Source organism: Ornithorhynchus anatinus, chromosome 2 (genome assembly GCF_004115215.2).
Source record: "Ornithorhynchus anatinus isolate Pmale09 chromosome 2, mOrnAna1.pri.v4, whole genome shotgun sequence".
Lineage (NCBI taxonomy): Eukaryota > Metazoa > Chordata > Mammalia > Monotremata > Ornithorhynchidae > Ornithorhynchus > Ornithorhynchus anatinus.
In genome coordinates, this window is record NC_041729.1 from 38,532,734 (window position 1) to 38,547,915 (window position 15,182).

Consider the following 15,182-nt stretch of genomic DNA (forward strand, 5'->3'; position numbering starts at 1 on the left):
TCTAAAAACAGTTCACTCCACACGTCCCCATTCCCCATTTCCCTCACTAAACCCTCATTTCCCCTACTCCCTACCCCTTCTGCATTGCCTATGAACGTGGATCTGTATCCTATCAGGACTTGATACGCAACTCACCCTTAGCCCCACAGCACTTACGTATATAACCATAATTTAATGTCTGATTCCACAACTTGACCCTAAGGCCTTTGTGGGTAGGGAACACGTCTAGCAACTCTGTTGTATTGTTCTCTCCCAAGTGCTTAGTACAGTGCTCCGCACACAGAAAACACTCAATAAATGTCATTGATTCATTGATTGAATGTTTGCTCTGACTCAGACTAACCTGGCCAGGCTGGGTCCTGGACCAAACCCATGATTGTGGGGTCCTAGCATCACTTGACCCAGCCCAAAGGGTCTGTCTCATTTGGGACAACAGTATCAGGGGTCTACATTGGCTCCTTGGAGAAGCAGCGTGGCTCAGTGGAAAGAGCGCGGGCTTTGGAGTCAGAGGTCATGAGTTCGAATCCCAGCTCTGCCACTTGTCAGCTGTGTGACTGTGGGCAAGTCACTTAACTTCTCTGTGCCTCAGTTCCCTCATCTGTAAAATGGGGATTAAGACTGTGAGCCCCACGTGGGACAACCTGATTCCCCTATGTCTACCCCAGCGCTTAGAACAGTGCTTGGCACATAGTAAGCGCTTAACAAATACCAACATTATTATTATTATTATTACTCCTTTGGTTCTCTTCTGCTTCCACAGGAAGAATGCATCTTCCATCTTTCTGGGCTTTGTTTCTCCCTTAAAAAAAATTACTGATCTGCTATTAATTTTCTATGGAAATATTTACATATATATTAAGACCTTTATCAGGTAGAAGGCATCCCTAATCATCGCCTTTTAATAAGGAGCGTTCTCTTGCCCCTGGGGACATGAAGGTATTCGAAAAATAATGGGGGAAGCAGTGTGGCCTAGTGGAATTAGCATGGGCTTGAGAGTCAGGAGATCTGGGTTCTAATCCAGGCTCCACCACTTGTGTACTGTAAGACCTTGGGCTAAATGCACTGTGGGCATATGGTGGACTGTCAGCTTGACGGCAGGCTCCCGTGATCAAACCAGAAGACCAAAAGACACTTTCACCCATTTTGAATCGGAATCAAACCTGGCTGGATTTTCTTTGAGTCTTGCTTAACCTGACCTGCAGCCCTCCCCAAGCTTGAGCAGGATTTTCTGCCTCATGGGTACGAAGCAGAATACTTGAATTCTGGCCTTACTCTGACCTACACACAAACTCCGCCCCCGCCCCCAAATACACACTTACAGTCCTTCTCTCCAAGGAGCAAAAAAAAAAAAACCACACTTTTTTCATTGTTTATTTTGTTATGATCTGTATTTGAAATGCTGCTGATCTTGCTATTCCTATAGGCATGCCATTTGCTATCTTTGTTCTTTCAGTAGGATGGAGAAAAGCAGCTCTGACCATAAGCCCCGAAGGCTCCAGGGCCAGTCCTGTTATCTTTAGATAAACAGCACCATACCCATTTAAGAACTAAAAGCAATCCCTCCACGTTTGTCCACTTCTTGATAAATAGCAGCAATAATAACTCGCACTTATTCAGCACCTTCCTTCCAGGAGCTCAAACCTCTGAGTAAGGCTCGTAGAAAGTAATACCACCCCAGTGGCATGCATCAAATACTATTATCCATTTCAATCACATTTTGTGGCGATAAATCATTCTTGAAAGAGTGTAGAGGCTGGGAGCCAGGGCGCTTGTTCTAAGAATTTATTAGAGGTTTTAAATACCTGGAAAGCCTCTGAAATAAAGTGGTATAACTGGTTTTTTGATGTTTAATAAACCCAGTGAATGTCATCAATTACGTTGAAATAATGTGCTCTCAAATTCCTTTCTTTGTTCTAATTGGGTTTCCTGACCCTTTTCATTATAATATGCTTTTTCCCCCAAGATTAAAACACAATTAATGAAAAACAAAAGAACAGACTACCTGTACCTGATGTCACTTTGATTTTTAATAAATGATTCACATACAGTCCTATTTAAGATGTCAAAATTAAAAGGAAACAATTAATTATATAACAGCAGTAGCACTGTAATGCATTATATCTTTCACAAGTATTTTTGCAACAAGCATCCTTGTAGATGTAATACAAAACCAGCATGCTCAAGTAAGGGGAAAAGTATAGAGTGTGACTTATTTGGAGATAATTTTTACAATATATAATGTCAGAACAATTCCTCTATCGGGCTGATTCTTATTGCTAAAAGAAACTGTATATCCAAAATGACTCTTGCCACTGTACAGTACAGTATCTAACCTACAAGACAATTTAAAATACTGAATCCAGAACTTATAATTAACAAGTTGTTTACTTTATAAAAATGGCATTTATCACAGGTCAGTCGAGGTATTATTACCACAACAAGGCAAATGTTTTATTTTTCAACTCAAAGATGATCTATCTTCATTTGAGGATATATTAATTCAGTACAGATGTTGGTCGGTAATCAGAAACTTCTGTACATGCTTCCTTCAGCCAGATTTTTCTAGAAACCTTTCTCAGCTGGTTCTCTCCAAGCTCCTCTAAAATGCTTTTGGTATAGTTCCTTTTGCTGCTGCTTCCTCCTGTTGCTACCAAACACATCATAGGCATTTTAGCTAGTACAGTGCTCTGCACACAGTAAGCAATCTCTACGCAGATGACACGCAGATCTACATCTCCGCCCCTGTCCTCTCCCCCTCCCTTCAGGCTCGCATCTCCTCCTGCCTCCGGGACGTCTCCACCTGGATGTCGGCCCGCCACCTAAAACTCAACATGAGCAAGACTGAGCTCCTCATCTTCCCTCCCAAGCCCGGTCCGCTCCCAGACTTCTCCATCACCGTGGATGGCACGACCATCCTTCCCGTCCCGCAGGCCCGCAATCTCGGTGTCATCCTTGACTCGTCCCTCTCGTTCACCCCACACATCCTATCCGTTACCAAGACCTGCCGGTTTCACCTCTACAATATCGCCAAGATCCGCCCTTTCCTCTCCACCCAAACGGCTACCTTACTATTACGGGCTCTCGTTATATCCCGGCTAGACTACTGTGTCAGCCTTCTCTCTGACCTCCCTTCCTCCTCTCTCGCCCCGCTCCGGTCTATTCTTCACTCCGCTGCCCGGCTCATCTTCCTGCAGAAACGATCTGGGCATGTCACTCCCCTTCTTAAACAACTCCAGTGGTTGCCTATCGACCTCCGCTCCAAACAAAAACTCCTCACTCTAGGCTTCAAGGCTCTCCATCACCTTGCCCCTTCCTACCTCTCCTCCCTTCTCTCTTTCTACTGCCCACCCCGCACGCTCCGCTCCTCTGCCGCCCACCTCCTCGCCGTCCCTCGGTCTCGCCTATCCCGCCGTCGACCCCTGGGTCACGTCCTCCCGCGGTCCTGGAACGCCCTCCCTCCTCACCTCCGCCAAACTGATTCTCTTTCCCTCTTCAAAACCTTACTTAAAAATCACCTCCTCCAAGAGGCCTTCCCAGACTGAGCTCCTCTTCCCCCTCTACTCCCTCTGCCATCCCCCCTTTACCTCTCCGCAGCTAAAGCCTCATTTTCCCCTTTTCCCTCTGCTCCTCCACCTCTCCCTTCCCATCCCCACAGCACTGTACCCGTCCGCTCAACTGTATATATTTTCGTTACCCTATTTATTTTGTTAATGAATTGTACATCGCCTTGATTCTATTTAGTTGCCATTGTTTTTATGAGATGTTCTTCCCCTTGACGCTGTTTAGTGCCATTGTTCTTGTCCGTCCGTCTCCCCCGATTAGACTGTAAGCCCGTCAAACGGCAGGGACTGTCTCTATCCGTTGCCGACTTGTTCATCCCAAGCGCTTAGTACAGTGCTCTGCACATAGTAAGCGCTCAATAAATACTATTGAATGAATGAAAAGCAATCGATAAATATGATTGATTGTTTAAGTGATTGATACTATTGAACAACCTTGCATGGGAAACTGGCAGTCTCATTGCTAAGTGAATGGAGATAAAGGGAAAAAAAAGTGATCCCCTTATAAAATGCAAAGCTTACATGAATGAGAGAACAGGAAAACCCATAAAGAGTGATCCCCTTATAAAATGCAAAGCTTACATGAATGAGAGAACAGAAAAACCCATAAAGAGTAATCCTGATTGGAGTAGTCTAACAGTCTCCTCATTAGTAAGCCTACCTTAAGATTTTCCCTTCTTTATTCTTTGCAACACATAAATGAAGGCATCATCTTATTACACCATTCAGAACACAAAGCTCAATGGCAGAGATCTGGCTTTCCAAATCTGGCTGGCTGTTCTTAACTTCCATAATCATGTTTTTAAAAAATATGAATTCAGTTACTTAATCTGGGGTCATCAGTTTTGTTTCATTTTGTTGTTACCAGACAGAGATGACTTCAGCCCGTATGAAGTCCGAGCACAGTCGTAGTAGATAGAGCACTGTCCTAGGAGTCAGAAGGGCATTGGTTCAAACCCAACACTACCACATGTCTACTGTGTGACCTTGGGTGGGTCGTCAACTTCTCTGTGTCTCAGTATCCTCATCTGTAAAACGGGGATTAAGAGGATTAAGGTTGTGAGACCCATAAGAGACAGGAAATGTGTCCAACCTGCTAAGCTGATATCTATCCTGGAACATAGTATAGTGCCTAACACATAGTAGGTGCTTAACAAATGCCATTAAATTATGTAGTTTTATTTATATCTATCTATCTATATATATCTATATATATTCATTCATTTGTATTTGTTAAGCACCTACTGTGTGCAGAGGGCTGTACTACGCACTTGGGAAAGTACAACAATAAAAAGCGACAATCCCTGCCCAAAATGAGCTCACAGTCTTATAAATATGTATCAGTCTTATAAATATGTATCTGTGAATAGAGCTGAACCCTGACCTTCATCAGAAGGAATTCAATACCAAACTCCGTTTGCCCCTTTTCATTTGACTAGTGAATCATCACCATCAACACAGATCAGAGGTCTTAAGTCCTTACTTTAGGCCAAGTGCTGGGTATATAGAGGATAATAAAATTGGGTACATTCCTGGACCCACACATGGCTCCACACACAGTCTAAGGGGGATGGAGAACAGATACTGAATCCTCAATTGGCAGATGAAGAAACTGAGCATAGAGAAAGTAAATGACTTGTCCAAGGTCACACAGTAGACAAGTGGTAGAAACCACAGCACTAAGTGGCTGCAGCACTAACTACAACACTGCACCTCTCTCAGAACCTCCTTGGAGATGTCTGAAGGCTGAGGTTGTTTGGTCTGAAGCTAGCTTTTCCCACTCTGGTGGACTCTGGGCAGATGAGCCAAAAGGAACTGTGTGTAAACCAGTGCCTATTCCCACAGTAAAAAAATCTCTGGGTCACTGAAATTATTTGGATGCCTTCACGAATGTTATAATAATGATAATAATAATAGTTTTTAAGCTACTATGTGTCAAAAACTGTTCTAAGTGTTGATGCAGTTGCAAATTAATCTGTTTGGATAAAGCCCCCATCTCACATGGGTCTCATGATCTAAGTAGGAGGGAGTAGGATTAAATTTCCATTTTACGGATGAGGAAACTAGGGAACAGAGAAGTGAAGTGAATTTTCCAAGGTCATACAGCAGGCAAGTGGTAGAGCCAGGATTAGAACCCATGTCCCCTGACTCCTTGGCCCACGCAAAAACCTTCCCACTAGGTCACACAGCTGCCCTTTCTGGGGTCATCCTGCATCACCTTCAGAAATAAAGGATAGTCACATACAAAGTTGTGAGTGTGTAAACATTGGCAATAGTGTTAATTTAAAAATCATCATCCTTGTTTTGAAGTTTAATTTATAATAGCAAGTGGGTGCAATTGGAAACACCTTGCAAAAGAATGCAGGATTAATCAAACACTGTTTTTCAGAACAATTTTTTCCAGTACAATATCCATGATTACAATTTTCCTTACAGCTTTCCTTTGTTGATAAGAGTCCTGGAAGGAATGTCTGCACATTTCAATGCCAAATTAAAAGAAAAATTCAATTGCCAGGAATAAGACAATCTAAATAACTTTTAAAAACACACATGCATAACTAGTGTAAAGTTTAGTGCTGTAAATTGTTAGTGCATTTGTAATTTATCTGTCCCAAATCTCCCTGGGCAAATACAAATTATCACTAAGTAATGAAAAAGCAGATGACATAAAACAGAATAGGCCTACTTATGCAAAAATCAATTCACAGGAGGGTAGATTTCCTGTTAAAGCAATTAAAAAAAAATCCTCTCTCCTACATGGTGGATTTGGCAAATAGCTACCTCCCTCCAAAACCCTCAAGAGGTGAAATTTACATCTTGGACCAATCATTTGTTTTTAAGACTTTCTTTTATAACCTCAAAGACTCACAGAGCTGATAGGGTCTCCAAATGGTCACAAAGTCCAAGCACCTCTTTAATCATTTTTGTGGCCCTTCTCCTTTAATATCCCAATTCCTCAGCTCTGAATTTAAGAAGGGTGGAACCTTGAATTTTTCATAGAACTCAAGAAAGAATCTGATCAGCGCTGAGTACAATGGGTTGTTTAACTCACTGTATTTATAGACTGAACTTCTACTTATACTGATATTTAAAGGAAAGGAAAGGAAAAGATTGAGCCTCATACCAAAGTGATACTCGGTATGCTCAAGCAACTGCCACAGGAATTGAGCGAGGAAGGAGGATCCGTGACTGTGCTTCTCAAAGAATGTCTCTATCAGACCCTCAACCACGGAACAGAGACCGGTATGAGGGTACTGGAAAAGACATTCTTCTAAATGATCAGGTAAAACACACCTTTGAGCCCTTCAAGATACTACTATTCTTCTTCTCTAAAGAAAGGAATATGAGGAAACGGGAATCAAGGATAGCTTGGTCTATCATCTGTAGATGACTAATATATAGAAGTTGTATTGCTAAAATATGTTAACGTGTAATACACGACGATTCCCAAACAGATCTGACTAAAATTCCAAAAGGAAAAAAGCGCTGCCATTTTTCTTTTTGACATGCTTGTTTAGTAACTTCTTATACTTACCCATTGCTTGGCACAAGAGGTCCACTGTCTTATCCACTTCAGTTAGAATGCGGCTCATCGGCTCAGCAGTAAAATAAGGTGGTTCTTTAAAACAGAATATAAGAATCATTTCCAAAGAGAAATGGATATACTAGGAACATAAAATGAATTTTTATGTATCTAAACCTATTGTTAGGCACAAACAAATTCAAGTATATAGTTCCAATCACACTATTCAGTAACACTCCATTGGGGCACGATATCTCAGTCACTGGAAAAGATGTCTTCTGAATCACTGAACTAAGAGGAAACAGGGGGATTAGGTGCTCTGAGTCCTGCCGTCTGAATAGGAAACCCTGTGTTATTCTGATCACGTGACACACCCTTTAAGAGGAAACCGGGTTTTTCAAGAAATCAAAATTATAAGCGTTAGAGAAAGTTTTTCTAGCGCTTTATCCTGGCACTGCTAGCATCTCAGGATCAACATTATTTTAGGGAGTCATAAACAGGGATGCCCTACAGACCTGAAATATCTTCCCAGGACATGCAAAAGAGAGGGAAAAAGAGATGAGAGGGAAACGAGAGAGAAGGAGATAAGGGAGAAAGATGAGAAAGAAAGATGAGAAGCACACGGAACGCTTGCACACATGCCCACATGCATGATTCAGACAAGACTAAAAGAGAATTAGGAGAAAGAACAAAAGACAAAAGAGAAACTGATAAAGTAATCAACTCCCTGAGATTAACCACATTTTCACAACTGCCATTTATTTGGGGCTAGGATCCAGTGTTAAACTCTCGATTCAAGAGATTCTCTGGCAATTCCCAAGAGTGGAATAAGAGGCTCAGTTTGACACCCATTCCCCAGTCCAATTAATACTAACCTAATTTTAGCATCCTTCCTGTTTCTATTCCCGTTGTTATTCCTGTGATTGCATGCTCTAGTGGATAGAGCACAGACCTGGGAGTCAGAGGTTATGTTTTCTAATCCTGGCTCTGACACACGACTGCTGTGTCGTCTTGGGCAAGTCATTTCACTTCTCTGTGCCTCAGTTACCTCATCTGTAAAATGGGGGTTGAGACTGTGAGCCCCATGTAGGACAGGGACGGGGCCCAACCCAATTAGCTTGTAACCACCCCAGTGCTTGGAATAGTGCCTGGCACATAGTAAGCGTTTAACAAATACTGCAGTTACTATTATTATTCACGGAGGCATTCCATCATGTTTCAAGTAGACCTGTAGATAGTGTGGTTTGTGATTTGAAAACAATCTCCATATTTTAAAGATACCCTATACAAAATTTGCCTAAGTTTTGAAGAAACAAATAATTTCTTAGTACAATGGCTACTTTTCCCAGTTTACAGACTTGAAACCTGGAATGTGTTAAATCACAGTGTAGTACAGCAATCCTAAGAGGTTCATAAAGATTATATTTAAGGATAGTTCTCTTCAGCATCTCAACTAAACACCATCTTATGAAGCACGTCTGATAAAGTACTATAGTACATCAGTGACTCTTTATCAGAAGATAAGTGCAGCTTATTCAAATGAAAAAAGCCTTAATAGTTCTACTTCTCCAAAATAAAGATTAATTACTTGGATGGATGTTAAAATAACTTAAAGCAATGCTTCTCATTTATCTTCGGGTTGAGAGAAAACCTCCATTATGTGCAAATAGAAACAAAAAAATAGAGGCATTACTAAAAAGAGACTTTCAGTGAAAAGCAAACTACCAGATTTTTTCAAAATTTTACAGCAGAGACAAAAATAGTAGTAAGTTCAAATTCTACATGTGTTCAAGTCGTTTGGGTTTCACTGTCATAACAAGAAAACAAAGACATTCATAGGCTGCTTCTATGTTTGCTTTTATTGTGATTTGATTATTTACTGATACTTCATCTTCCCTTAGCTCTAACTCTGTGAAATCTTCCTTTCGGAATAAAAATAAAGATCCTATATTTGAAAGCAAATGAGGCAGAATGAGTACACAGACAAGGTGAAGAGCTGCATTAGTACCTGAATGATTTGGATTTTTATAGATTCACTTTTACTGAGATTACCCAGATCGGCCATTCCCAAAATATTAAATCTACTGATTAATTATTCAAGCTCCTCCTCTGCTTTGGCTGAATAGGCATTTCTTCTAATAAATCTGCAATTCTATCATTCAGACATAGTCTCTAAAATAATAAAAATGATAAGGATATTACTTAATTTTCCCAGGATAGAAGACCTGTAATCTACTGAGGTTATTTTAGTATAAATTTGAGTATATAACTGAATATTATCTCCCAACTAATCAAGCAATCACTAGTATTTAGAGAGTGCTTACTGTGTGCACAGAGCTGTACTAAACACTTGGGAAAGTGCATACAGTAAACTTGGTAGACATGATCCCTAGCCTCAAGGAGTTTGCTGTATGGGGGGAGACCAACATTAAAATTAATTACAGGTTGTGGAAATAGCAAGGATGCAAGGATTTGTACACAGTGCTGTGGGGCTACGAAAAGGCTGAATATCAAGAGCATAAAAGATGTAGATCTGAATGTATATTTTTAGGGACCAAAGAGGTGAAACTGAAGAAAGCACAGTGCAGATCGGAATGGAAACACTATTCAAAACCTGAGCAAACAATATTAAGGGGGACTGACTCTGATTTATTGACCTGACAGATACTTAAAGCTATGCTTTTCTCCTGCCCAAAACTCTTCCCAATTTCTTTCTGTAGTTGACACCAACCTTAGTTTTCAGTTTGTAGATGTCCAAATTCCACTTGTCTATTACCACTTGTAAATTCCTACAACCACATAAAACTTTAAGCAATTTATTTCCAAAAAGGAAGGGTAGAATGCTGAGGATGGGTGTTCCCAACAGAAATATTTTCTGCTCTTTCAATTGGAAGAAAGGGGTTGTTGGGTAGTGAAGGGCGAGAGGCTTTATACATGGAAATACAAATGTACAAAATACTGGCTACCAAAAAGGACTCAGACTGTTGAGCTAATGTTCCCGTCGTCATAGAGCATAGGCACTTTCTATGTACCGTTCTCCTTCCCCTCTCGCTCTAGTAAAGTATAATGGGCTTTTATCAAGCTGAAAAAATTATTACCCAAACTTCTCCAATTTGTAATTTGTGGCAAAACAGTTTTAAAACTCTATTAGAAAATAAAATATTAAAAAACTGGAGTGAGTTAAAAATTAAGCCAGATTTTCAATTATCCAGCTTTGCATAGACTCCTTAAATCACTTGATTCGCAAATAGTAAGTGGGATAACAAATTTCCCCTTAACTAATCAGCAACAAATCTATCTGTAACTGCCACACTGCCAAGTTACGTGCATGTTATCTTTTAAAATACTTATAACAACTGCAGCTAACAAAACCTTAGTTTGGAACCACCACTATTAATCTTTGTTGAAACAATGAACCATGGCCTAGTGGAAAGAGCATTGGAGTCAGAGGACATGGGTTCTAATTCCGACTCCGCCACTTGTCTGCTCTGTGACTTTGGGCAAGTCACTTCACTCCTCTGGGCCTCATTTACCTCATCTGTAAAATGGGGATGAAGACTGTGAGCCCTATGTGGGACAAGGACTGTGTCCAACCTTGTATCTACCCCACTGCTTAGAAGAACAGTGCTTGGCACATAGTAAAGTCATAAAGAATACCACTATTGTTATTATCACTATTATTATCAATGCAAAACATCAGATTTGAACACGTTCAGTGGAAGGCCTAGGAGGAGGACTAGAAGACAGGGACAGTATTTGCAAACGGTACTTGTAAGGCACTTTCTGTGTGCAAAATATTGTACTAAGTGTTGAGAAAGAATACACAGGTTAGCACAGCCTGTTTTCTAGGCAAGATTTCCTGTAGCCCTTGGACAGCCTGGAGCTCTTAACTCACACTCGGATCTCCAGATGCACCAGTTCCACCCCCTTTTCCAATTTTAGTTTAGTGACCTATCACCCAAGATTCCCCCTGAACGTGACCACCTCTGTTTGGAGGTCTGAAGATGCAGTAGCTGGTAAAGATCAAAGATTCGGTGATGACAGCCACTTCCAAGGGCTTAGTACAGTGCTCTGCACATAGCAAGCGCTTAATCAATACTATTGAATGAATGAACTACCTGACGCATCGACTTGATAGGCCATCCAGGCAACGATAAGTTTGAGAAGCTGTTGTGGTGAGCTCACAACAAGCTGCCTTATTAGCAGCTGTTTGTGATCCCGTAAACAACGAGGAGGAAGAGACTTGCGAAGGCACTGATGGGCTCTAACTGACAGACAGGTGATTGCTGGCCTGTGGGGGTGGAGCATGGAGGGAGGCGGAACTTTCTCTCCCTGCTTTACCGGGTAATGGGCCTGGACCGATCGATGATGGCCACGTGGAGCCACAGCTGGGACACCTAAGGCAGACAAAAGTGGTCCTTCCGAATCGTGAGGAGGGCACGCAGAGCAGGAGGCATGCAGAGAAGCAGCACAGAGGCACACACAGCACTGAAGCAGAAGCAGCAGGAGTGGCACTCGAAAGTAGCAGAAGGCCAGAGAAGGCAGTAGCAGGCCACAGAAGGCAGCAACCCTTGAGAGCAGAAATAAGAAGCACTGGCAGAATGGGCTCCTTTGACCACAGACTAGTATTGGACCCTTGGTGGTGTGGAGTGAGTGAGTGTAGGTACATGTCACTCCTTTGCATGTTGGCAAAACTAAGTAAAAGATTTTTCACATTAACCTTGGTGATCGGAGGTATGATTTGACTGATCCTGATTCTATTTAGTTGCCATTGTTTTTATGAGATGTTCTTCCCCTTGACTCTATTTATTGCCATTGTTCTCGTCTGCCTGTCTCCCCCGATTAGACTGCAAGCCCGTCAAACGGCAGGGACTGTCTCTATCTGTTGCCGACTTGTACATTTCAAGCGCTTAGTGCTGTGCTCTGCACATAGTAAGCGCTCAATAAATACTACTGAATGAATGAATTTGACTGTACTATGTATCACCGAGGATCCCCGGGGCCCGGAAGGTCCTGGTTGGTAAACCAGAGAAGCAGCATGGCTTCGTGGAAAATGCCCGGGCTTGGGAGTCAGAGGTTGTGGGTTCCAATCCCAGCTCTGCCACTTAAAGGCTGTGTGACTTAGGGCAAGTCTCAACTTTTCTGTGCCTCAGTCACCTCATCTGTACAATGGGGATTAAGACTGTGAGCCCCACGTGGGACAACCTGATTATTACCTTGTATCTACCCCAGTGCTTAGAACAGTGCTTGGCACATAGTAAATACTTAACCAATACCAGTATTATTACTATCATTACTGGTATGAATCGGGAGCTCGCGACAGCTGTTAGCAGTCGCTTGGGCTTCTGCAATTACCACCCCTGCCTCTGATCCCAACCCCATACTTTGGTTCAAGTCAGATGCAGCAAGAAGCAGTGTGGCCTAGTAGACAGAGCATGGACCTGGGAGTCAGGAGGACCTGGGTTCTAATCCTGGTTCTGCCACCTGTGAGCTGTGTGACCTTGGGCAAATCACTTCATTTCCCTGTGCCTCAATTACCTCATCTGTAAAATGGGGATTAAGACTGTGAGCCCATGTTGGATGTGGACTGTGTTCCACCAGATTAGCTTGTATCAACTCCAGTGCTTAGTCAGTGCCTGGCACAAAGTAAGTACTTAACAAATACCATTAAAAAAAAGGCAGATGATGGATTCTGGGGTTGTCTGGGACCAGCAGTGTGCAAAATATGTAAAATCAGAAAAGCATGATTTTGTTTAGAGAAGATTGAGGGGGGAGAGGAAAATCTTAAGAAAAAGAATAAGAGAAAGGTGCACTTTCATTTTTACATCCATTAATCTCTTCCCCTATCCCTACACCACCAACACACTTACTCTAGATTGTACGCTCATTGTGGGCAGGGGACATGGCATTCAACTGTTATATTGTATTCTCCCAAGTAATAATATTAATAATAATAATAATTGCTTAGTATAGTGCTCCGCACGTAGTAAAGCACTCAAATTCATTCATTCAGTCGCATTTATTGAGTGCTTACTGTATGCAGAACAGTGTACTAAGTACTCGGGAGAGTACAGTACAACAATAAATACCACTGATTGATTGATTCATGATTCACCCTAGTTATTCTCTTACTCTTTGTGGCTCCACAAATATTTTAACTTTCTGAAGGCAAATGTAATTTCCCTATACTACGACACAGAAGCTTCAGTTATAATATAATAGTAAGGAGTAACTGTGACTGCAGTTCAGGATTCCTTTCACTCTACAAGTTCCTTTCCTTTAATGTAACTTTGTACCCAAAACTTGCCGTTAGATGTGTTCGCTGATAAATGAACATAAAGATCAGTTCTGGGGCATGTCACGCATTCAATAACTGACTGGTGCCTCTTTGGTACTGTTCAAAGGTGAAAATGAACACCCAACATGGCATCTTAAGTGCTTTTCAAATCAATCTTAATATTTTCCAAGTCTAACACACTCCCTTAAAGTTAGGAATGATAGGGATTCTCTGTTTCACTTGAAACTTGTCTCCATTTTCCACTTGGGTATCTTTCCTACTAATTAGACAATTGTTCCATTCCATATTTTGCATTAAAGGCTAAATATTAGATCTCTGAAAATAAACTTACTTCCCTTTGAAATTAGCCCTCCATTCTACTGTTTGAGCCTCATAAATAAAGAAATGCAACCCACAATGTTGATATGCTGAGCCAACACCTGAAAGGATACCTGTCTCGTTTCATCAGGATGAATTAAAAGTAATTGGTGGCCAATTTGCTTCTGCCTTTTTTCTTCTCCATGCTCACATCTACAGCTCTTTTCATAACTTCATCACTGACAGGCCCATAAATTGAAATAAATAAAACATCTAAAAATATAGGATTTACTAATCTACCAATCAAAGCAGGCAATGTGTTTGCAACAGAATTTGCTCAGTGATAGCTGGCTTTTATTTCTGTTAAAATGCAAACAAAACAATTTAAACCGACTGAGACGTGATTCTAGCATGATTTGACAGCATGGTAAGAAAACTGAATTAGCTTCAATAAAATCTTATGAATAAAAAAGGACTATGATCAGCATCATAAATAAATGAAACATGGACTAAGGGCTGTGTTGAAATCATAGTGCTCAGAGATGATAATTCTATAGAATAAAAAAAAATATGCTTTGGAATTCAGAAGGGGAGCCCAAACCAAGTTGTATATGAGAGCTGTTTTAAATATTAAAAGATAAATTTCAATTTAAACTAGTTCTATAGGGATGTAAGTTTCTTTTGTTCAAAGTTCCATAGACTGTTTAAATACAGTATGGTCACTCTACTGGAGATTTCCTCAACCCCAATTTAAAGTTATGGCTAATCTGTATATACCATGCCAGACTCATAAATAACAAAACATGAGCTCTGATGGCAACATTTCTTTCAATAGAAGAGAAATATACTATTTGCACCAACAGCTAGAATATAGATGAGAAGAACACCTAAAAGGATGTTCTCAGATCTCTATTGTGGAATCAACAATGATTTGTGACTCAAAAAATGCTTTTACCTGAGCTTTTAAAACATTTCACTTTATGTTACGGTGTTGACAGCTTTGCATAGTATTACATTTATTTGTTCCTCATCTGCAGTCTCTAGTGTAAATAGAAATGTTTGCCAGAGATTTGAAAAAAAAGACCCACTAAAAAGGCTATTTTCTCTGATATTGCTAATATTAGAAAGTTTTCTTAGGTAGTTGTTAATTCACAGAAGAGTACTAAGCTTAAAGGTATATAGAGGGTAAAGTTAAACAGTGACCTGGATTTCTTTTTTTTAAATTCCCTATTCTCAGCACTATTATTTCCTTGGGAAGGGGTGAAATTGGGTGGTGCTAAATAGAGGCTATCTTCTTTAATCAATTCTCCCCCGGTGCTTATATTTCACCATCCAGTATTGAGGGAATACCAGGAACCTCCAAATTACTGAACTGTGACATCTCCGAAACATGAAAAAGTGAAATAGGCTACTAAGAAATATTTCTCTCTAAATAGAGTTAAATTATTTTAGTAATCAGGGGTAATGGAGAATGAAATACAATCATCACGATTTAATGGGATTT

The 15,182-nt window shown here is 40.8% G+C and overlaps 1 protein-coding gene across 3 annotated transcripts in view; it reads right to left on the bottom strand.

Moving 5' to 3' along the window:
- The window catches only part of SDK1 (sidekick cell adhesion molecule 1), a 739,495-nt gene that overhangs the window by 240,961 nt on the left and 483,352 nt on the right, over window positions 1-15,182 (bottom strand). For all 3 annotated transcript variants that reach the window (XM_029057499.2, XM_029057498.2, XM_029057500.2), the window contains one exon: window positions 7,096-7,179. In XM_029057499.2, the coding sequence (XP_028913332.1) occupies window positions 7,096-7,179 (84 nt within the window). The remainder of the gene's footprint in view (window positions 1-7,095; window positions 7,180-15,182) is intronic.